At 44.8% G+C, this 22,901-nt stretch overlaps 2 protein-coding genes across 3 annotated transcripts in view; both read right to left on the bottom strand.

Moving 5' to 3' along the window:
- SYT17 (synaptotagmin 17) overlaps nucleotides 1-14,624 on the bottom strand; it is a 118,862-nt gene extending 104,238 nt beyond the window's left edge. The window contains exon 1 of one of the 2 annotated variants that reach the window (XM_038420470.2): nucleotides 14,528-14,624. In XM_038420470.2, the coding sequence (XP_038276398.1) occupies nucleotides 14,528-14,557 (30 nt within the window). In that variant the 5' untranslated portion in view covers nucleotides 14,558-14,624. The remainder of the gene's footprint in view (nucleotides 1-14,527) is intronic. The other variant, XM_043493488.1, reaches the window with a different exon arrangement.
- On the bottom strand, nucleotides 1,354-22,881 carry ITPRIPL2 (ITPRIP like 2). The gene is made up of 2 exons (XM_043493485.1): nucleotides 21,454-22,881; nucleotides 1,354-8,016 (listed from the first exon to the last, which is right to left on the bottom strand). Exon 2 carries the CDS (start codon nucleotides 7,011-7,013, stop codon nucleotides 5,469-5,471), a length of 1,545 nt encoding a protein of 514 aa, XP_043349420.1. The 5' UTR covers nucleotides 7,014-8,016; nucleotides 21,454-22,881; the 3' UTR covers nucleotides 1,354-5,468.
- Nucleotides 22,882-22,901: the final 20 nt, after the last annotated feature.

Genomic DNA, 22,901 nt, shown 5'->3' with positions numbered 1-22,901 from the left:
CTAAAAGAGCAAACATTCTGCTGTTTGAGTGGTTCTGAATGCGTAAGAAAGTGCTTTTTCCTTCAAGCACCTGTAACTTACATTACCCGTACTTAATCAGTAAATCACTGCCAAACTTGTCTGCATTACAAGGTTGATATTTTCACACGGATGAAAAGATTTTAAAATAAATTTCTTCTATGGGTTGGACACAAACAGACTTCTCTTTAGCACCAAGCCTGAATGTCTTTAGTCCATCTAATTTTTTCATTACTGAAAATTTATTATGAAAGGAAAACTGCATGCTCTATTAATGTTTTCTGCTCAAAAGAAGCCCAGGACTGGAACAGGAAGTGGTAGGAGTGCTGCAGGGCAGAGAGTAGAGATAAGTTTTATGCACTGACCAACGTAATCACCTCAAAACATTAATTAAAAAGAAAACAAATCCAAATACTCTCCCCAAACTTTGATCAGTGAATGTGCAATAATGGCACAAGAAAACATCTCTGCTAGGAGCTTCCAGTCAGTTCAGTCAACCGAATAATCCAATAGGCCGAACATTCCTCAGTGCTTTATAAAATGGGTTCTTGGACTATTTGATTTTTTTCCCTACAGAAAGTTTTTTTTTTGGGGAAGGGAAGGGAAAAATACTTCAGATGAATTATCTTAAGTTTAACTTGTATTTTAACATATTAAAGGTTCAGATCTTGTTGATCCCATTTTCTAATAGAGTACATTGGCACAAGCAACAATATGGTTTTAGTATCCTACGTAAGATGAATGAGGTAGGATTTCCTCCGATTCACCCACCCACAACTCCCACTAGCTTCAGTGGAAGTTTTCCACGTGAAACAATGACAAAATAAGGTCCGTGCAGATTGTAACTCCGAAACAGACATGTGTACATACGTAATGCCTGTACAGCTTGCACAAAGTTCTGTTCACTAGGAGTGAAGTCCTAAGCCTCTGTGCAAATCCCAAGCAAGCAGGCTTTCTGTGGAGACCCAATCAGGAAAACAGAACTGGCCCCTCCCTAATCTGAAAACAGTGCAGCCAGGGCTACGACAACTTGCAGCAACATTCGTGGCCCAGTCTGCATCCTCTTGCATAGAATTCTGGCAATGGACCCAGTTTGTGGATCTATCGGCCAAATTCCAACCTCTCTCCTGGTCCTTCTTCAGCATCCTTATTCACAGTCCCAAGGAGCGTGCCGTCAGGACAGATCTTCCCATGTGCAGAGGAACCTCTTGCAATCGCCAGGATTTCACCCTTAGGTAATACAGTATCAGGTTCACTGCTATTTGAGTAAATTCTACTTGATGGAGTAGTTATCTTTTGCCACAGAAACACTGTTAAATCACTTAGGCACAGAGGTTTCAAAACAGCTGTTTATTAATATACAGTGAAATATTAAAAATGAGTAACAAAAACTCCAACCTTTTGCAGAGACAATAAAAGTGCACATGTATTTGGATATTAAATAGAAGAAGAGTTTATGAACATTTGTTTCAAACAGGCTAACATTTTAAGCATATAAACACTTTCTTAAAACAATAGCAGCTGAACAACACTTAGTTAAATCTTTGGTCTGATTATTAACCAGCAAAAAATAATTGTACCATGAATGTCCATTTCAAACAGACATTTAGTTTGGATTGCTTTGCAAGAAGATCCAAAAGTGAAAGAGAGAGGAATGCTTTAGTCATTTAATCAAGGTCTCATTTAAGAAGTGTTACTAATTTAACAATTAACACTATAATTTCTAATACACGGAGAAAATAGATATGCAGTTCAAAAAATTCATATGCACATCTCAATTTATCCTGTTTTAGATGTAGCTTTTCCCAAAAAAGTGACACCAGTTTTGATTATACTAAGTCCTTAAAAAATTGTTAGGTATTTAATAGACAGTAGTGTCTAAGAAACATGTGTTTCTTTCTGTATTTCATTTTTAATTTAAATACACAAACTATCATTCTCAGTCTACATTACACTGTAACAAGTAATGCCCTAATCCTGCAAATACATGCGTGGAACTTTACTCATGTGAGCACTCCCATGAGGGGAGGGAGTGTCAATAGGTTACTCACATGGGTCAAATTCTGCATGTGATGTTTGCAGGTAAGACCCTAAAGATAGCACCAGAAACTAATATTCGCACCACCACATTTTGTTTGGCATAGAATGACATTAATAGTCTAACAGACCCAATTTTCAATAGTCACTTTAGTCAAACATAATATCTATGAACATAGGCATTATAGATACAGGAAATACCAACCAATACCTGAAATGTACAGATCAGAATTGCTGTTCAATACAGAATTTCAGTCTCTGATCCTGCATCATCTGAGTGCAAATTTAATTTTACTCATGTAAATAGCCTCATTGACTTCAATGGGCTACTCATGTGCCTGAAGTTAAAGCAGATGCATAAGTATGTGCAGGATCAGGGCCGTGGTTTGCTCATGTCACCAAGAACATAATCTCACATACACCTTATGTAGCAAAAGCTCCCATTAAAGATCAGCTTGATTTGAACTTGTTAGTAAGCCCAAATCAACGGGAGTTTTGCAACTGACGGGAACATGGGTAGGGAGCCCCCCCCCCCCCCGCCATTGTAGCCTTGTTTTATATACATTTTGGAAGCATGGTTTAACATGGTTAAATCACTTTTCCCCCCACCTCAATCCAAATCTTCATGACCCTTCTGCAGGGTTCCTCCATCTGTCTCTGTGTCCTTTGGATTACCTGCACTGCTCTTTCACCAAGTGTTTCTGCTCTTCCTCATTTGTCCTTTCCCCCAACTTTCAAGTTTCACTTTCAAACTATTTATATTCCCCAAAATCCCTTCTTATTATGCATTTCTTGATGTAACTTTCCCTTTGTAGTATCAGCGCTTAACAGCAATAAGAAAGTTGTATTAAATCTAATAGGTTTCCATGTATTATATAAGCCAGTAAGGAACACAAACCAAAATGTACATAGTCCCTCTTGGGGAAAAAAAAAAAAAAAAAAAAAAAAAAGAAGTGTTACACACTGATGTAAACAAACAGGTAGTTCACTAAGGTAACCATGTTGCCAGGATTAACTGTTGAACTAAATGTGCTCCATGTAACCACAATACCTTGGGCCTGATTCACTAGTCCTATCTCAGGCAAAACTCCTATTGACTCAAGGACTGCAGAATAGCACTCCTTGTATGTGTAGCTAGGGCTGCCAATTTTGGTTGGACATATTTCTAGAGATTTCATCACAGGACATAACCTTTAAATCCTGGAGACTCCAGGACAACCCTGGTGGGTTGGCAACCCTATACAAGTCTGCAAAACAGTAAACATTTTGGCCTTCTAAAAATGCATCAAGGTAGCTCACTTAAGTCCACCTGGTGAGCACAGTGGTCAACACTACACATAAACAAGCCATGTGTATTTGCCCAAAGAGAGAACCAATGATCCATGTAAAAATAACCCAATTTGAGAAAATGTCACTTAGGTGCTAAATGACCTGAAAATAAGACAACAAAGTCAGTTTAAAAACCAAATACAAGGAAACATGCATCTATAACTGGAGAAATTTTCAGTTTAGTAAACTAGGTTTTATGAAGCTTTGTGGTTGTTTTTAAAAGTGTGCTATTTTCCATCATGTACAACTACAGATAGAGAACACCAGCATAATATATATGGAGCAATCTTCTGAAATTTTAACAGTTTTACATTATTCCAAACATTCCCAGCTGTTCCTGATTAATTTACCAATTTAAAATTAAGCACAGCAGACTGTCCACCTAGGACCCAATCCTGCAAACAATCAGGCACATGCTTAACCTTACGTACATGAAAAATTCAATTACAGGCTTAGTGCCTTAATACTTTTAATTTTCAAGAATGTGGTCTCAGGAGCTGTGGAAATGTATTGTGTATTACATTAAAGTTTGGACTGCTTAGAATGTGTAATTTTGCAGACAACCTGTGATGCATTTGGTTCACTAGTTTTTAACTATTTATATCAAAAACTAAGCACACTTTTAAAGAGCATATGAAAAAGAAGCTTTCTGATCCTTTTCTACATACTATAGTTTAATGCAGCAATAGCCCATAAGGTCAAACGTATTTTCTCAGCTAAAATCCAAAACTAAACTATTAATGTATACTACTCAAAAGACAGTAAGTGCTCATTACAGATCAACTGAGAAGTTGTATGAGGTATTCTCAAATAATCTCTCTACACATGGAAATTATCGGGCTAGTGTTTATATTAATAGGTACTTACTGTACCATGAATTTTCCCAAGACTTGGGAACTTTAAGGCACCCTGAAATATTATTTTTACAAAAAAATATTTGCTGCACTACAACTGTCACCTCTCACTTTTGGAATCTCCTGGTCTGCTGCAGACCATAGTGCTGCCACAGTTCAAGAGTTTGGTTAGCGGATCCACTAAAGGACTTTACTGACCTATCAGTGAAGAACACATGGGTGCAGCAGCTAGTTTACACCTGTACATTTTTGGAGTTATTTTAAAAATTTCGCACTATAGCAAATAAGGTGTGGGGAGGTTTGGTAGTTATTAAGGTACGGCAACTTTTAAGGAAGAAAAATGGTTCAGGTCTAACAACCGAGACAGAATGCTTAGAGGATTTACACATCCATCCATTTTTAATAAAAAAAATATTAATGCCTCTTTTATGTTCAAACTAAATATTTAGTGCAGCCAATTACCATAAAATGAAGGCCTTTACGGAAATAAAGTGCTATTGTTCTTCTTTCATTTGTGAGTATAATTATATTTTAATCTTTCAGAGCGACCTTCATTTTAACACAAATGTACAACTAGATTCTTCATACTTTTGTCAAATAGGTTTTAATTTCACTCCTCATAATTTAATTTTATATTAATTTGCATATTATTCTACACTTAGCACAGTATATTAAAATCACACAGACTACCACCTATGAGTGTCTCATTGAATAAATATTTCAAACTGTGTTTAAGGATCAAGAAACACCCCTGGCTTCTCCTCCACCTCAAAAAAGTACCTTGTCACACTGACTTTTTCCATGCCATTGATCTTTGATCCTGATTATCTTTTGCATTAAAAGAAAGCTATGGACAGGGTCACTTTTGTGACTAAACTTTAAGGTGACACTCCAAATTCATCAGTGTGAACCCCTCTATAAATCTGGTACCAAATTAGGTTTACAAGTGGTTATGGTAGTGCTTTCTAATTAAGGCACTTTCCTGGAAGTTTCATAATTTCTCCAAGAATCATCACCATTAAGCTATTAAAGCGTCAGTATTTCTTAGTCTTAAATTTTGACTTTCCCAGGTTACTACGATCAGGGAAACACACACAGAACCCCACTGGATGCGGTCAGGCAGTTCGATCTCCCCTAGGGCCCTCAGGCAATTTACTAGTAACACAGATAGGTCCTTTGGCCCCAAAGGTGCATGCCCCAAAGGCACTGACAAACGCCCCTAGGTGATGCTCAGTTGCTCTGGGACTCTTGGCCGGTGTCGGTGATGTGCTTGCACAACGTGGGGCTCTTCCTCAAGTACCTTGGGTTACTGTACAGTCGGATGATCTTAGGAGCCTGGTTCCAGGTGTTCAGCAGCTGGAAGGCGGCCAAGTCTAGAGTAGGGGCGTCAAAGGCAGCCAGCAGATTGACGGGGGCAGCTTCCTTCAACAGCTTCGGCACCGGCACCGCCTCGGGGACGCTGCTGTTGCCCAGGAAGAAATGCATCAGCACCCGCTTCTGCAGGCAGTCCCTGAGGTACAGCACCAGATCCTCCAGCCGCTCCGCCAGGAACTGCTCCTCCCAGGCGTGCCAGGGCCCCCGGAGCAACAAGGAGAAGAGCGCCGTCTTGAGGATGTAGGAGGAGAGGACGCGGCTCCACTGGGCGCCGAAGGGCTGCTCCAAGCCCCGGCCGCGCAGGTCCCGCAGCCCTTTGAGGATCTGCAGGCACTTGAGGTGGCAGGAGTTGGCCGGGGTCTGCCCCTTGAGCCAGCTCAGCAGCCGCTGCTCCTGCTTGGAGACGTTGAGCCCCCAGAGGGCCTGCAGGGGGCAGGCAGCGCCGGGCTGGGCTTTCCTGGCGCCGGGCTGCAGGGCGATGAGATAGAGCGAGTCCCCCAGCGGGATGGCGGGGATGAGGCGCACGGCCATGGAGATGTGGCAGCAGACGTAGTCGGAGCGCGGCAGGATGTGCAGGGTGAGCTGGCGGCCCGGGCAGGCGGCCAGGCTGATGCGGCAGCGCTCCTGCAGCCGGTAGAGCACCGCGCCCAGGCACCGCTGCAGGTGGCCCTGGAACCAGCGCAGCACCAGGGCCGAGGACAGGTAGCGCCGGCCCTGCAGCTCCACGCAGAAGCCCTCGCTGAAGGGCCGGTAGCCCCGGGGCCAGGCGGCCCCTTGCGGGGCCTTCAGGGCGCAGGCGAAGGCGCTGCGCAGCTCCGGGGCCAGCCCCGGCTCCTCGGCGCCCAGGCAGCGGGGCTCCAGCTCCAGGCGCGGCGGCAGCCGCAGCGGCACCAGGATGTCGAAGCAGTCCGGGCTGCGGACCTTGTGCTGCTCGTAGGCGCTGCCGATCTGCACGAAGTCCCCGCGCAAGGTGGGGGTCAGGGACGCCGGCTGCAGCCCCTGCGCCTTGGCCGCCCGCACCAGCTCGCCCACGATGCGGCTCACGTGCGCCTTGCTGTGGCCCAGCACGTGCGGGGAGAGCCGCAGCTGCTGCTCGTGGAAGCTCTCCAGCAGGCTCCGGCGGGCGGCGCTGCTCGGCGGCGCCTCGGGGCCGCGGGCGGCTGGGGGCCGCTGGCCGCACTCCCCGCCGCCGCTGCGGGAGGCGCAGTAGCGGAGCAGCAGGAAGCCCAGCAGCAGCAGCGCGGAGCCCTTGAGCAGCGGGACAGAGCCCGAGTCCGGGGCGCTGTCCGAGTCCGGGGCGCCCGCCCGGCTTCGCACGGCCTGGTAGAGGCAGACGAGGGCCGTGCCCAGGCAAGTCACCAGCGGCCAGAAGACGCGCAGGTTCAGGGTGTAGACGGTCATGGTGCGGCGGGAGCTCAGCCCATGGTACCGACTGCGGCAGCGCCCGCCGGCCTCCGCATACAGGGGGCGCCCGCCACCCCACTCACCAGCCTCCCCCAGCTCCGGGAGTCGGCACGGGCACCCCCCTGCCGGCTGCCCTAGACCCACTACCCCTGCGGCTCCCAGATTGCCAGCTCCTCCCACCGCGTGCTCTTCCACCACTCCCAGCTCCAGCGCCGGGACAGCCAGCCGGCCGCCGCCTTCTCCGAGTCCCGCTCCGGCCCCTGGCTGCGCCCAGCCGGCCGCCGCCTTCTCCGAGTCCCGCTCCGGCCCCTGGCTGCGCCCAGCCGGCCGCCGCCTTCTCCGAGTCCCGCTCCGGCCGCCGCCTTCTCCGAGTCCCCGCTCCGGCCCCTGGCTGCGCCCAGCCGGCCGCCGCCTTCTCCGAGTCCCGCTCCGGCCGCCGCCTTCTCCCAGTCCCCGCTCCGGCCCCTGGCTGCGCCCAGCCGGCCGCCTGCCTCCGCCTGCCTCCCGTCCCAGGACGCCACCCAGCCGCCTTCCCCCGCCTGCTTCGGCCTCCTGTCCCGGGACACGCACTCACCGCCCCCTTGCCCCTGCTGTTGTGCTTCCTTAGTCCAGCCCTTCTCCCCCAGCCGTTACTAGCTCCGAAGCTTCCTCTTCCGAGGGGAAAAGAGGCCGCGTCATTTATTGTGTGAGCTCAGAGGAAATGCCAGTGGTTTTGGCCAGAGGAGAGCGGGATCAGGCCTGGGGGTGTAGTCACAAACTCCGCGGTTTTGCCTGGCACCCACCCGAACTAGGGCACTGAGGTGGGAGAGAGGGGAGAAGGAACAGCCCTTCCCCATCACTTCCCTTTTCCTCTCCGAAATGAAGGCGTTGTCATCAGAACCCATTGACAGTTTTTGTCCAGGGGCTTCTTCATTCAAAACTTTCAAGGATGGAGTTCCTAGTTCTCAAACTTTCAACATTGGCTTTGTTCCCATTTTTTAAACACAGAGCGATCAAAGACCTAAACAAAAACAAGACAGCAAAAGATTCATAGTGGGAACTCTTAGTACAATAGTTCTACAGCCATTTAATCTATTTTTTTATAATTTAGTTGTGGTTTTTTTAGATAAATGTACTTTAAAAAAACAAGACATAGGTTGATAAAAGAGGAAGCTCAGACAGATTTGTTTAAATAATCTGTCCAGCACATACCCAGATACAGTGAGAACCTTGCTAATCAACTTGCTTTACTGTCATGAAGCCAACATGCCAGGCTCACTTATCAGCAAAGATGTAAGAGAAGAGCACTGTAAAAAAGATCAGCAGTCTGCTTACTTTAAAGGACCAGATTCTCTATTGAAATGACAGCCATTCTTACAGAAAAATAATGGCGTTTGATCTGCAGATCTGGGTGAAAATCAGTACCAGGCCAGCTTAGATTTTTACAGACTATTGAAATAATATTTTAGTACTGTTTTCATATTGCACATCACACTAAGAAAAATTTAGTTAACAAAAATACAAACATTCAAAATAAATTAAAACTTGGCAAATCTATATAAATAGTGTGTCATGAAGTAGGTATGTGTGCACTGTCACTACTGCATCATCCTCACCTCAGAAGTCTTCGACTGTTCATCATAGGCTCTACTGTACTAATAGCTAACAGTGATTCTCCTTAACTTCAGAAGTTAGAGACCTGTGCTTTTGCAAGAGAAGGCACCGAGTTCTACCACTGTGAAGGTTTGAGTGATTGATGTGCAGCGCAGTGACAATTGTTGTTCCTAGGTAGCTCCAGATTTACTACAGTATTAATAACTGCTCCTGATAATGTCTCTTGTCACATCCTTGTTCTATTAAATTCTCAGTCTGGGTGACACAAGACTTGCTCTCAGTTTTTACTGTGCCCAAATTGCTCAGATGCTGACATCCTGAAGAGAAAGGAGATGACTTTGGGAGCAGTTATTAATTTGACTAGTTCATAATTTATATTATGAACCCTTCCTTGCCTATTGCAGGCCTGAAGGCTGCAAGCAGGCATACACGATCAATTGCTACGACACTTGTGTCTGCAGCACAGAATTCAACAATAGCCATGTGAAAGAGCCTTATGAGCTAACTCCACCTTTGATTCAGCAAAGCTATATACTCCGAACTCGATACAAGAAGTTGCACAAGAAGGCAGTTTGGAGCAGTCACAGGGTGGTGAGCACCTTGCATAGCTACTTGCAATTCACGACTGGGGTGTGTGGAATGAGAGAACCATGAAGAGTGGGGTTGATTCACCTCACATGGCTTCACTCTGGGATGGCAGTGGTAAACCCAGGAGGCCCTGCCTGCACATGTCTTGAGGCACACCCCTGCCACCCCAATTTGAGTACGCCAATCCAAATCAAAAAAAGCAAGACAACTGTTTAGCCCCCTCACAAAACTATGTGGGTTTTGTGGAGGGTTTTATGGAGGGTTGACATAAGCACAGCACCTCACATACAAATTCCCAGGTGCCACTAGGTACAATAAGTAGCCAGTCCCACGTCACAATCCCCGAGACACATGGTCAGTATGACACGGGGCTGCACACGTTGATGGGGAGACCTGCTGGCCCTTGATGCTATGCACCATATATGTCACCCACCCAAGTTTACACACTTTGGCCATAATTTAATCCTGCCTTCTATCCCATGTAGCATAGAGCCTTGAAGTGAATCTTTGAATTCCCAAATGCTCTCTCTGTCTTCCTCCTTATTTTCCTCTGAACAGCCGTATATGCCATCTCTCCAGTAGTGGCAGAATTGGGGAATGGGGTCATCAAATACAAGTGCAGAGGACAGGCACTACTTCGCAGAACTGCAAGGAATAGAGTCAACATCCTTGAAAACAGACCCGCACCTCACACAGGGAAGTACTAGCCATGCTGCTGACGTAACAGGACTGGTTAGAACCACTGTAAACATAGGAGACAGTATATTGTAGTTGCTATCACAGTTGAGTAAGCTGGATCACATGCCAGCAGCAGAACGAAATTGCTCATGCAAATGGGACACAGCAGTCAAAGATATGGAGAGCCACCAAGCAGATGTGCTCCAGTGGGCACATAGGTCCCAAACAGCATCATGACAGCAGCGCCACGCCCCGTTCCCAAACAACCCAGCTATTAAGAGAGGCCGACCACTCACTCAATGAATAACCATCCTTGCTCTGAGCCCCATTCTGTGAGAGAAGCCTTAGGAGCAGATGATTCAAATATGTGAGGGTCATTGCTGCTTCTGGAGAGGGACGCGTATACACATATGATCACTTGCATATTTATGCTGCAAAACGCTTTTGATTGGGAAGCATGTCCACCTGACCTGAAGGCAGGATGATTGCAATAAACATGCATGTGATGAATGGCCTGATAGCATGTGGAAAACTCACAATGGTGAGGAAGCCAGTTCACATCTCCACCAGTGTGGCTGCCTCTCCATTGAACTTAGACTCAAAAACGTGCTCATCATCACCTCTATGAAATCCTCAAGGGATGACAGGCAGACAGTTTCAACTGTCTGTCACCCTCTGGAAAGATCTACTAGCCAGGACATGAAGGACAGCCAAGACCTTCTGGAGAATAAGTATTGGCTGAGAGCCCTCTGATAAATTGTAGTGGGGAGAAGGCTGGAGAGCAAGACAGAAGGAAAGGAGACTCACTAATCATACTTGGTGGGAGAATGACACTCCTGCATATGGAATTACACTAGCTCCAGCTGCCAGTGCAGAAACAATAAGATAAAGAGGATGTGTGGTCTGGCAAAGATGAAGTAACAGTCTCAGGCTAAATAATATATAATGCAATTTGATACCAATAAAACCACAGTGTTCAGTTCACATATATACACAGTTTGCACTAAAAAACGCCACAATTATAAGTAACCTTTTAAAATTGTTTTCTCAATCTTTCTGTCCTCAGGCATGATCAACAGCAATACCCTTGGTTCTCTGGAAGAAGATCTTACCTGCAATGTTATTTCTCACAAAATAAACTTTAGTCATTAGTGCTTAAATGCTTCTGTGATTCCTTTGTCTGATCTTCTCCCTCATGATTCTGGATATCGCTGATCTCTTCAGAGCTGTATTTCTTTGTGTCACACTTTTGACATCCTTCAGTGATGGGTAAACACCCTATGGTTGCTGGATTTCTGAGCTTGCATTAGCAACTGAACATCTGGTGCTTCCAGCAACTCTACATGCAGTTTATCTGAGATACATATTTGAGAGGTATAAACCTCACAAATGCTTGGTCTACACTTAAAAGTTACATCAGCATAGCTACATCAGTCCAGGTGTGCAAAAACCACACCTTCGACTGATAGCTATGCCAATATAACCCCCTTGTAGATGCAGCTGTGTCAATGGAAGAATGCTTCTGTTGATGTAGCTAACATTATTTGGGGAGGTGGTATTCCTACACGGACAGAAAAACTTCTGTTGGTGTAGGCTGCATCGACACAAGCAGGCTATTCCGACAGCTACTCTGCCACAGGCTCTGTAGTGTATACATAGCCCATGTCTCCAGACTCCTGAATTATATATGACTGCTCATATTGATGACATAGCTGTTGATTGATTGCCAAGGATTAACAGCTTTCCCATAGAATTTGCTCTTTGGTCCACAGATTTTTTTTTATTATTATTATTTTTTAAACCTTTTAACCCAAAGTACTGGCTGATTTTTAACTCCACCTGCACTTTTTCTCCTGCCAGCTCTGAAAATTTATGCCTGTGTCATCAATATAAAGTTCCTTACAGACATTAGTAAATTTGCCCATAGGTAGCTGAGCCTGACATTTGAATAAGCGAGCAAGCTGAGTGAAACTCTGAGGAAGGCTGGGACTTGCCTGCTATAAAACTGACTGTTCTAAAACTGAATTTCCTGGTTCTTTTAGGTGTTGAATGCTATTATGTTTTTGGTGACTTGAGACTGAGAGGCATTTTCACCTGCTCAGAGAAAATTGGTGAGAAGACCTGGTCTATGACTAGGGATCATAGGCCTTACAGTAACACAAATAGTAAATAATAACACCTCCACCACAGCTTGCTTGGAGTGCGGGAGTCAGGTGAGCTTCTGGAGCCATTAAAGTTTTAGGTCTGTGAAGATCAGAAGGTGCAGTTTCAAGACTGTAGTAAAACTCTGCCACATAGTAACTGATAAACTCAGGAAATGAGTCGGTCTGGATTTTTCCCTATGCAGAACAACAATGCTTTTTGTGCACAGAGTAGTTTCTCTGTTGCTAAGTGTTTCTCCTGATTTCAAGGCTATATGTTCTCTAACTTCGGGGGTTTTTTTGTTTGTTTTTTTTAGGCATTTGGCCCTTTCTATACAGGGATTTGAAAACTTGTTAGCATCTTTTTAGCAGATAGTGTTTAAACATGATTCTTGCTAGAAATGTGCTAAGTCATTCACAGATACCAGTTTAGACAGAACCATTGTCCCCTGTGTATTCCAAGCCATCTTCTGTTTGTTTACTGAATTTTCAGACTGCTTGCTGAAGTATAAGGAGCTTCTATTTATGGCTCTGCTTTGTGGTTTAATTCCAGAGGGCAAAGCTCTTATTGTATTATTGTGATTTAGCTGCAGTAGAGTGTTGATCTGAGGTCTTTGGCTGCACTGGCAGAGAGGAAAGATGTAGGTGTTTAAAAGATGTAGGTGAGTAGACAGAGTGTTTACTAAATTTTCAGTCAGTTTAAGAAGTCAGTGAGGAAAGGACTCAAAACACATAAGTACCAAAGAAAAGAAAAACATCAAGAACATCTCCTATGCGCCTCTATATAAAATAAAATATTAGTTTAGTGAAAAAATCATATTTCACAAGGAGAGGTTTATGTTCCCTGACTGGGATACTGTAGACCTAAACTATGCTTTTTTTAAAGCCTAGGAACACACCCACAAACAATTTTTATAGCATTATAACAAAAAAACAAAAACAGTAATATGCCAGTGCAATACAGTCAAGAGCATGTGGCCTGGCAGTTATGGTACCTTTGATGTCACAGTCCTGATCTCAAAATACAAGCAGTTTCACCACTATTGGCAGGTCTTGAAACCAAACTGAAAATGAAAAAGCATCTATGGGATTTTCCCCCTTCCTTGTTTCACGTTTTCCTGCATTTCTCTACAAAGCAGCATATACAAAACAAATATGTAGGCGAACAGAGGGATATTCTTGTATACTGTTCGATAAGCACCTGTTTCGCATGTTAAATCTTGTGATCACCCTCAAAAATATAAAACCACAAGTCCAGAAAACTTGTGAAGCAGACTACCCACCTCAACACATATCAGACCTTTTTTACCCCATTATTTGTATAATGATATTCCTTTCTCAGTGAGAGTTGTATGCATGCAGCTACTCAGATGACAGGGCAAAAGGCTACCTACAAATATACTGCATGAAACCAAATTCTGCTTTCTCTGTGACACTTTTAGAATAAAAATGCAACATGCAGAGGAGCAAACAAACATGTACGCCTCCTAATTCAGGACTCTGTGCCAAGTCTGTGGCCTGAGAAGGCCCTGCTTTTTGGGAAACCCTACCTGGTCAGCACCTCTTACCAGCACACACCCAGGGCCTAGTAGCCTGCAATGACTCACCTGAAACCTTGACAGTTGAGCCATGTGGTCCAATCACATCTTAGTTGTCAAAACCCTCCCTCCTTCTTATCCTCCAGCCTTTGACTTCCCTCCCCCAGGGATAACATTTTGGGCACCACTGTAATTTACATTAATTATTAACACTAATCGCATGATAAATTGACACAGCTCTTTACAAACGTAGTAATAATAATCCGTGCTGCTTATTGCCTAGGCCCCCTCCTTCAAACAGCTCCCATCCTTGCACTGTGCCCAACAGATAGCAAAACTAATACAGTCCTAGAAAAGCTAATGTACCATTGTTTGGATAGTTCCCTTGTCTGAGACTGAGCCTTTTTGGTGCTGTTTTGGATGATCCCACTTCACTGCCAGGCTGTTGAGTAACTGGCCAGCTGCAGGCCCAGACGTCAAGAGCCTTTGCTCTTTCAAGGGGTAATAAAACAGTTGTACAAAACTTGCACCCTCAAATACAGCGCATTTCATCTGGCTTAAGGTTTTGCTAGAGGCCTGAAACCTGGGCAAAGGCTCACTAAGAGGTTTGCAAATAGCGTCTGTGCTGACTTTCCATGAAAGGCTGGTCCACAAACCTTCTGCACTAGTGGGAACTTTTTGGTAGACTTTACAGGAAGCCCGAAGGTGGAGAAAATTGCAGCAGCCCAGCCGAGAACCGAACAAGGTGCTGGTTGTCACTGCAGTATCTAGATTGAGGGGAAAGGTTGCTGCCTACAAGCCAGTCATAAATAAAAGGAATTATGGACCACCCCCTATGGCAGAGAATCCAGGAGCAGCAGTGAATCCAATAGGGCCCCAAAGCAATGGACTATTTTTGCAAAACACACTCATGCACCCTCAACAGATGGTATAGACACTGCCCCAGTGCATTCCTCTACATGCTTCCCTTTACCTCCTGGTCTGTCTCATTCAGCCAGTTCATTCTCACCCAGATCCATCGCAGTCAGATGCCAGAAAGGAACGGAGCTGCAGAATCGGGGTCTGATGTATCAGCATACTGGAGCCCAAAACATCTCACAGTTCCCTCTAGTGGCATTTTGTGCACATTGAACTCGTGAGAGTGACCAAATGGAACTCTGACTATGCCAGATATGTAAGAGACTTCTGGGAGAATGACCCACGGCCCAGCACTACCATCTGTGACCTCACCCAGGACCATACCAATCTAAGGACCACTCCATCTGTTCCTGCAGGCACCTTAACAATGCCTGATGGTAGATAGTATCAAAATTAGAGTGGTCATAGTGTTTTAAGTGAAAATCGCCATCCCTTTATTTCAGACAGCCACTTTGCCTATTTATTTTAATGGCATCATTTGATTATGTCATTCTGCAGTTATGCCTTGGGGTTTGTTTTTAACTCATGACTTTATACAACATGATATCATACATTAGCAGACCTATAATTTATCCAGGGATCCTACTTACGTTCTATGCTAGTGGAAAAGAAAATAACCACTTCACCTGACCTTCGGTACTCAAACTCACATTGGGGTCTGTTTTACATACACTGAACTAAAACAGAATTACAGTGGTGTAACCTGGACCCACTCAGTGTGGTATTCTGTCTCTAGTGGTGGCACTAGTATTACATGCAGCTCCTTGGACCTAGTCCCCCCTGTGTAGTAGAAGTCTGTGAGATTCTACTGAGACATACTCACAAAACACAGACACTATTCATGACAACGCGAACAAACAGAACCTGTTATTGGTTCAGATTTGAAGCCTTTCTATTTTAATAGCGCAATCCGTCTCTATTACTGTATCAGATAAGAGGACTTGGTTTACAAGAACAGCAGGTTTGCAGGAGACCATCTCTACGGAACACTCTGTGGCCAGGGTTGAAGAGGGTCAGTGTGTTGCGTGGACAGTATCACTCACAGGAGTATGGTAATGGAGAGGTTACTGCCATTTTTCTTTTAACCCATTCTCCTGTTTAATAAATGGTATATTCTTGCCACCCACCATAGTTTGTTTGTTCACTAGCTATCTCTGTGATGCTCCAGATTTCACTGGCCTTATAATGGTTATTTGCAAAGGCTCACACTTGCCCCTATCTGGACCTGGATTTATTTTATACATCTTGAATAACCCAATCCAGTATTTCCTTGGTTTAAAAGCAGAGGCTTGATGAGAAATTCATACTCTCATCCCTTGTCCAAAGGTGTCTTACAAACTCCACCACCCTGCACAGATGAAAAATGCAAACAGCAGCTGGCTCACCTCCAAGCCAGCACTTATTGTTTCACTTTAAATAAACCTTCTAGGAAACTTTGCATGGAAACTCTTGGGTAAAAAAAGCTCAGCTCCTCCTACAGAGCTGAATGTGGGATATTTAATTGTTACCTATTATTATGTTATAGTGCAGGAAGCCCTGCCCATCTGTTTCCAGCTGTCCTAAGCAATGAACTGTATAAACGGAACAGAAACAGACAATATCTACATTAATAAAACTTGGAAACCATCTTCAAAAGCCTGGGCACTGTGAAATATGATCAGTGTGGCCCTTTTAAAGCTTAAGATGCTGATATCCAGAACAAAGTTAAATGCTGCAGCAGGAGAAGGAAAAAAATCCTGGGGAGCAAATACACAGCTGTCACAGAGAAAGGGGATTAACAGTAATTGCAAATGGAGGTATTTACTTCACGGCTCATGGAAACTTTTTATGAGAAATATAGAAATGCAATGGTTGGTTCAGATCATGGTTATTACTAATATTCGATTTGCAGTCACACATATTTGTGTCAGGTTTCAGAGTAGCAGCCGTGTTAGTCTGTATTCGCAAAAAGAAAAGGAGTACTTGTGGCACCTTAGAGACTAACAAATTTATTAGAGCATAAGCTTTAAGTGAGCTGTAGCTCACGAAAGCTTATGCTCTAATAAATTTGTTAGTCTCTAAGGTGCCACAAGTACTCCTTTTCTTTTTACATATTTGTGTCTAACTGAAGATTGGTTGACCATCTGGAATAGGAAATGAAGACATAATATGTAACATTTTGACAAGCCAAAGAAAAACCAGGAAATTTAAAGTTAAAACTAAAGCCTTGTGTAAACTAGAAAAGGTAAACTGGTTTAACTAGATCAATTTAAAATTAATCTAGGGCCGTGCAAATGTAGATGCAGTTAAACCAGTTTAACTATTGCTTCAACTAATTGATCTTAGTCCAGCAATTTGCTGATGAAAATTGAAGCAATTTAAGTAAAGGTTAAACCAGTTTAAATGCATCTACTTTAGGAGTTTGCATTGTTTAATTAGATTGAGTTTAGTCTCAACTTCCTGCTTTTTCTGGCTTGTTGCCCAACTTCAGCATTATTAGAACATTTTAATAAAATAGGAAAGCTATGAAAAGCAGACCTGTCAGACAAATAAGAGTCCGAGTCTCCTCTCACACCAGCTTTACACTAACTCCACTGGCCTCAAGGAAGCTGCTACTGATTTTCATGGGTACAAGTAACAATAGACTCAGGCTCAAAGATTGCCCAATGTTTTGCGGGGAAGTGATGCTCTTTGGCTGAACACATACTTTCACTAGTGACCCTTGTGTACAGACTAACATGCCCCCAGCTCTCTTGATAGCAACACACATTCCTCGTATACAGATATGAAAATGATTCTCTTCACCTGTCTTGAAGTAATTCAAGTATATCTAAGACCTAGTATACACCAGAAAGCAGGGGCATGCACAAGTAGGGGCAAGCAGGGACAAGGGCCCCCCCAAAAAACAGCGGACCAAGGAGAGTGAACTCCTCCAACCCCAGGGCTGCTGTGGGGGCACAGTACGTGCCCCTCCAAAAGCAGTCAATTTTAAAATTCCTTCCTAAACCCCTGCTAAAAGGGTTTTCCAGTATAGTTATACCAGTATGTATACCAGGCTATAATGGCAAAATCTTCTAGTGTAGATGCAGCTTAAACTGGTTCCTTGGCCTGGACAAAATAATCTATACTGGCAAAACAGTGCTTTTTCCAGTATAACTGCACCTGTACTAGGGCTTTTGCTGATATGGAAATGTCAAACAAATAACCACGCCAATGGACATTACTATGCTAGGAACGGTTTTAAGTGCAGAGCTGGTTAAAGGACGAGAGCTGGTGTCTTTGAATGCCATATGTAGCTGAGAGCACCAGTGGAAGTTTAATGTAGGTAAGGGAAAGGAAGAAGGAAAAAAGCAAGATTGCTACATCTGAAAGTTGCTACATCTGATGGGTTAAAGAGTCTGGTTCAGTCCTATGCGTTGAAATTCCAGGTTACGCTCATCCACACAGGAATATGATGCTCCCCTGCTACCATGTGTTACCCCCATGCACACATGACCATGATTCTCAGCTGACTGATCCCTCATTGCTCCTATGTGCATAGAAACCACTACTGTACTGCTATGCTGAAATCACAAGATATTCTTGTGCAAGAGGACCCAGGGATGACAAACACTCATATCCTTTGGGCTAGTCTGTGCTCACAGCCCCATGCAGCTTTGCATTAACTTCCCTGCTGAGAAACGGGGGAACAAGAGTGAAAAGCAGCCCTAACATGGTTGGAAGGTTTCACGGGAAACTGTTGCCTGGGGCAGCATGAATCCACAGAGCACCCATGCCTATTCCAAGCCTGTGCATCTGGGATGCATTTGGTTTTCATCACAAGCATTTCTGGCAACGCCAATTTCCTTTCAGTTGACAATGCTGCTAATGACAGATAAGTTATTCTCTCATTGATGTGGTTTCGGGGCCCAGTCCTATGAGGTGCTTTGTGACCTTCACTCCCTGTGGAGTCTGGAGTCTGAGGAATCATGGTCACATGTCAAAGATGTTCAGCAGTGTGTCACATTCATGAAATCAGTGGGAATGGAGGGCACATGGTCCCTCACAGTATTGTGCACTCTGATGTCAGAACTCTCTCATGGTCAGGAGGGATTAGTGGCATGCCAGAATGGAAAAGAGCGGTTTGAATCTGGGGGCAGGGTTCTCGTGACAGTGCTGTTATTTTGTATTGCTGGTGGTCAAGAATTTGTGATTTCACACAGATTAGAGAATGAATCAGTGGCAGAGTTTGGAGTAAAAGCCAAGATTCCCTCTGCTCTAACCACCAGATATACTCCTTCAGGGAGGAGTGGTCTAAGGAGAGTTCCAGTCACAAGGGACTGGCTCCCCACACAAACACACTCACCTCCTTCCCAAGTATCCATAAGTACAATATTTACTACAGGGCAGAGGTCGTCATTTTCACCAGCACACATAAAAATTCAATGCACGCACATTTGTGAATTTATCTCACTATTTATGCAAGTCAAACAGCTCTTCAAGGAGCGTTGTCACCTTAACCGCAACAAAAACTGCCTTCCACTTTGAAAAACAAATTCAAGACGAGTAGAGAAAAAAAAGTCACTCTTACCACACAAACTTTGAGATGTGAATTTTCACTGGTTTCACCAACACTGCAACCTTCTGTTAACTTCCATCTTGGCTGTAGCAGGGATGGCAGAGCAGCAGATGGTAACAGCAATAAGCTGCCTTTCATCTGCCTTGGAGGAGGACATTCTGTTACAGAATTGGAAGCAACTAGGAGAGTGCTGGTCATTAGAATAGCTGTGTCTTTTAACTTTGCTTTGTACCATTAGACTGGCCATTAGATTTGAGCTGGAGCTTTGTGCCAGGCTAATAGGCTGCAGCAGTAGACTGAAAAGATGAGACTTCATCAAAATAAAGCACACAAAGTCAGATCACACAGATCACACGCTGCGTGGAACAAGCTGTTAGCAGTTTGTAATGCATCATAAGGTCATCCCAGTTCTGCTATCATTACTAACAATTATAATAATAATTCTGGGCCAGATCACTCTCTCCCCATGGGAAAACCCCTGGGAGGGAGCCTGGGGGAGGAGGGGAAGAGAGAAATGCCAGGAAGTCATGCTCCTCGGGTGTCCTGCAAATTCTTCCATTATGCCCTCAGATCTCAAGGATGCCATGAAGACTATATAGTCTATAGGGCCTGTATGAAGGCCCTGTGCTTCCACACTGACTCCTGGCCACCTACGTCTCTGCGTCTGATGACACACAAGCAAAATGGCCTTGGGAGGGAGGGCGAGCAGCTGAACACAGAAATGTTAAGAGCCTGAATCTAGTATTAACGTTTCCCAATATTTCTGTGAGCACTGGGAAAGGAGCATGATGAATGTTCCTTTAGCCCCATTCCTCACCATGCATCCACCCTTTTCTTCCCCACGGAGGGGTCACTGCACAGTCTGGGGCCTGTGGCTGATTGTGCCACAAAAGCAGCTGAGCTCTTGCTCTCTCATGATATGCTCTGAGCATGCCCCACTCTGCTCAGTCCTGGGAGGATTGAGCTGCATGAATGTTCACATGAACCCAGGAGGATAAGTGGCTCGGTTGGTGTTATCACTAAGGGGCAAATAATCACAGTGATGGCACTAACACTGGGAACATGACCATGTGGCATGGGAGATCACTGGAGCTTGTGAATGAGGCCGTGAAATGTAAAATCCTTGACCAGTTACGCCAGACAGGACAGTCATCATACGTGCCAGTCAGGCTCCCCAGAGAGAGAGGCCAACCACAGCGAAATCCAGACGCCAGTTATCTCCTCCCCACCACCCCATGCTCCTGCAAAGAACTGTCAGTGTATTATCATCACAGGATCTCTCCAAAAGTCAGCACCACCACTCAGCCCTGTGCACTGCATGGTTTTCTTCTCACACAGCAGTTGTGAGAGGGGAAGACTATTTGCTAAGAGGGGAGCGCCGTCTGACGGAAAATCTTCACTCTGTCCAGTTTGGGCACCATGCTCCATTCCCTCTGCTCACAGAGCTTGTCTGCTGGCACAGTAGACACACTCACTTCGAGAGACCAAACGATAGAGTAGCACTGGCCATCAAGCCCCATGCTTTGTGCTTATACAAGCGCTGCTAACTGGCTTCAAATGCACAACTGGTATAGGCCAGTCATGCTTTTACTGTAGCCCAGCTTGTTCCTATGGGCTAGAAATGTCTTTATGCATTAGTCAATTACAAGTAAACTCACTTGTATAGCGGAGTCACAGGAGCATTAAGAGGGGTAGCAACTTTGGTTATTACATAATAGGGAACCAGCCTCAGATGCTGACACAGTGACCACAGAGGCCTTAGGTCTGATTCCTGCTGCCGATGACCCAGCAGGGGGAGTGGTGTTCCCTCTACCTTGCCATGCAGATGGAGCCCCAACTTTTCCCAGACGTGTTTTAAAAAACAGTGTAAAGTTATGACTTTCTATTGCCCCTTAGTCTGGTGTGGCTGCTTGTGGGGGCAAGGGTGTGGGGTCTGAGTTCTGCTCAACTGTCTCAGAGGCAGCCTGCACTCATGAAAATCCCTGGGGATTAACCAGCTCCATCCCTACAGTCCAGCTGTACCCCAGGTGCAGACAGTCTGGGGTGCTCTTAACACACCCCTTTGAAAATCCCCTGAGTGCCTAGCCTGTGCTTTGTGCCCAATTTTGTTCCCCAGTGGGACACTTTCACCACTTTTAGAAACTGTGGCCCTTAACTATATAATAATCTGTAGGATCACACAGTCTTTGGCACAGACTTCCATCAAAATGAATCTTTACTGATAATCTGGTACAAAGTAAACCTTTGATGGTTTCTCTTAATATCAAATGTACTACACTAGAGTACACACCATTAATATCTGCTTAAATATCAAAATTATAACATCTTAAATATACATAAATAAAGGACCTTTAAACAGCCATATGAATTTCACTCATTCCAGGGGAGCAGATAGCATTTAGTTTATATAAGAAACTTTCTCCCATCTGGGAAACCTCACTCACAGTAATGGCTCATGAAACCTGACTGCATCAGTAAGGGCCCAATCCTGAAAGGTACTGCACATCCTCAGCTGCTAACTGGAGTCAACAGGCGTTGAAGTCACTGCACTCCCTGTAAGGGGCGCTCAGCAACTTGCAGGAGAAAATGTGAAATACTATAAGTCAAAAGTGTGTATAGTCTAATGCAATTTGACTGAGCATCTTACAATAAATAAGCGGGTGAGTTAACAGCTAGGGAGCAATGCCTCACCAAATAAGTCATTCAATGTTAATAACAAAACTGAACTATTGTAAGATTCTTCCCCAAAGGTTTTAACCATGATCCCACAGATATAAAGCACCCAACTTTAAACAAACCCTGAGGTGAAACCCAAGCTCAATTTGTAATGCAAGGGGCGCTGGGGCTCAAGTAGGTTTCTTTACTTTCATAACTAATGCACCAAGCCCAGAGGTGCAAAGCCTAGAGGTGCCGGGGATCAGCTCTGTTAAGTCCTGGCACAAATTAAGCACGGGCAAAACATGCAGAGAGCCAGATCTCACCCCAAGAGCTACACACAGGTTAGCCCGCTCCCAGGATCTGTTGCATCAATTTTGGTGGAATAAATGGGCCTAGAAAGTCAATGGCATTAATGTGACCCTGGCAGATACAACACTAAGCAGTTAAAAGTGGCTGGGAGGTTAGAGTACAGAAATACAACAGCTTCCCCAGCTCAGAAGGGGAAAGGCCAGTAGCAGGGATGTGGCTAGGCCATTATTCCCCCCACCATCAAAGCCTCACAGGGAATCTGTGAGAGATCTGATGCCTCTGTAACAAAGTGCCAGTCTTCTCAGGAACAAGAAAGAACTGGAGGCACAACACAACAGAAACCCAGAGCACTGATCAGCTAGAAGAGATGATGCTACAGCAATCGACAGCCATCTGCGAAATGGCCACGGTAAGGCTGCAGCTGGTTGGCTCTAACAAACTTAAAGGGCCAAGCTCAGAAAGGCGTGCTGGGCAGAAAGTTCTTATTAGAGGGAAATCCTGCACTGGGAAAAGTTAGGAAGGATGCGAATGTAACGCTGACAGACCCCAGTATCGAAGCGGGGACCTCTTGAGCTCTTTGTGCATGAGTCTCTACCACATGAGCTAAAAGGCAACTCCCTGTTAGCTAAGGCTGTAAAGCAAACTCATTTTATCTCTCTCTTTAAGTGGTCTTGGTGCCAGTCGATGGGACAGAACACCACACCCAGGTGTGTGCGTTACACAAAAGTTACTGAGGAAGGAGCTTCAGTAAGACACACCTGTATCGTAGTAGCCTCTGGCTGCATTCATTTTCTTACAAAGCCCCTCTGTGTTATGAGCCCACACACACTTATTGTTAGGGAGGGTTTCCAGGGCAAGTCCTGGGAGTATGGTGCAAATAAAGCTGTGCAGTCCAGGAGCTGGGGTACAGGGATAGAGCATCCCA

Source organism: Dermochelys coriacea, chromosome 10 (genome assembly GCF_009764565.3).
Source record: "Dermochelys coriacea isolate rDerCor1 chromosome 10, rDerCor1.pri.v4, whole genome shotgun sequence".
Lineage (NCBI taxonomy): Eukaryota > Metazoa > Chordata > Testudines > Dermochelyidae > Dermochelys > Dermochelys coriacea.
This window is presented reverse-complemented; position numbering and strand designations above follow the sequence as displayed.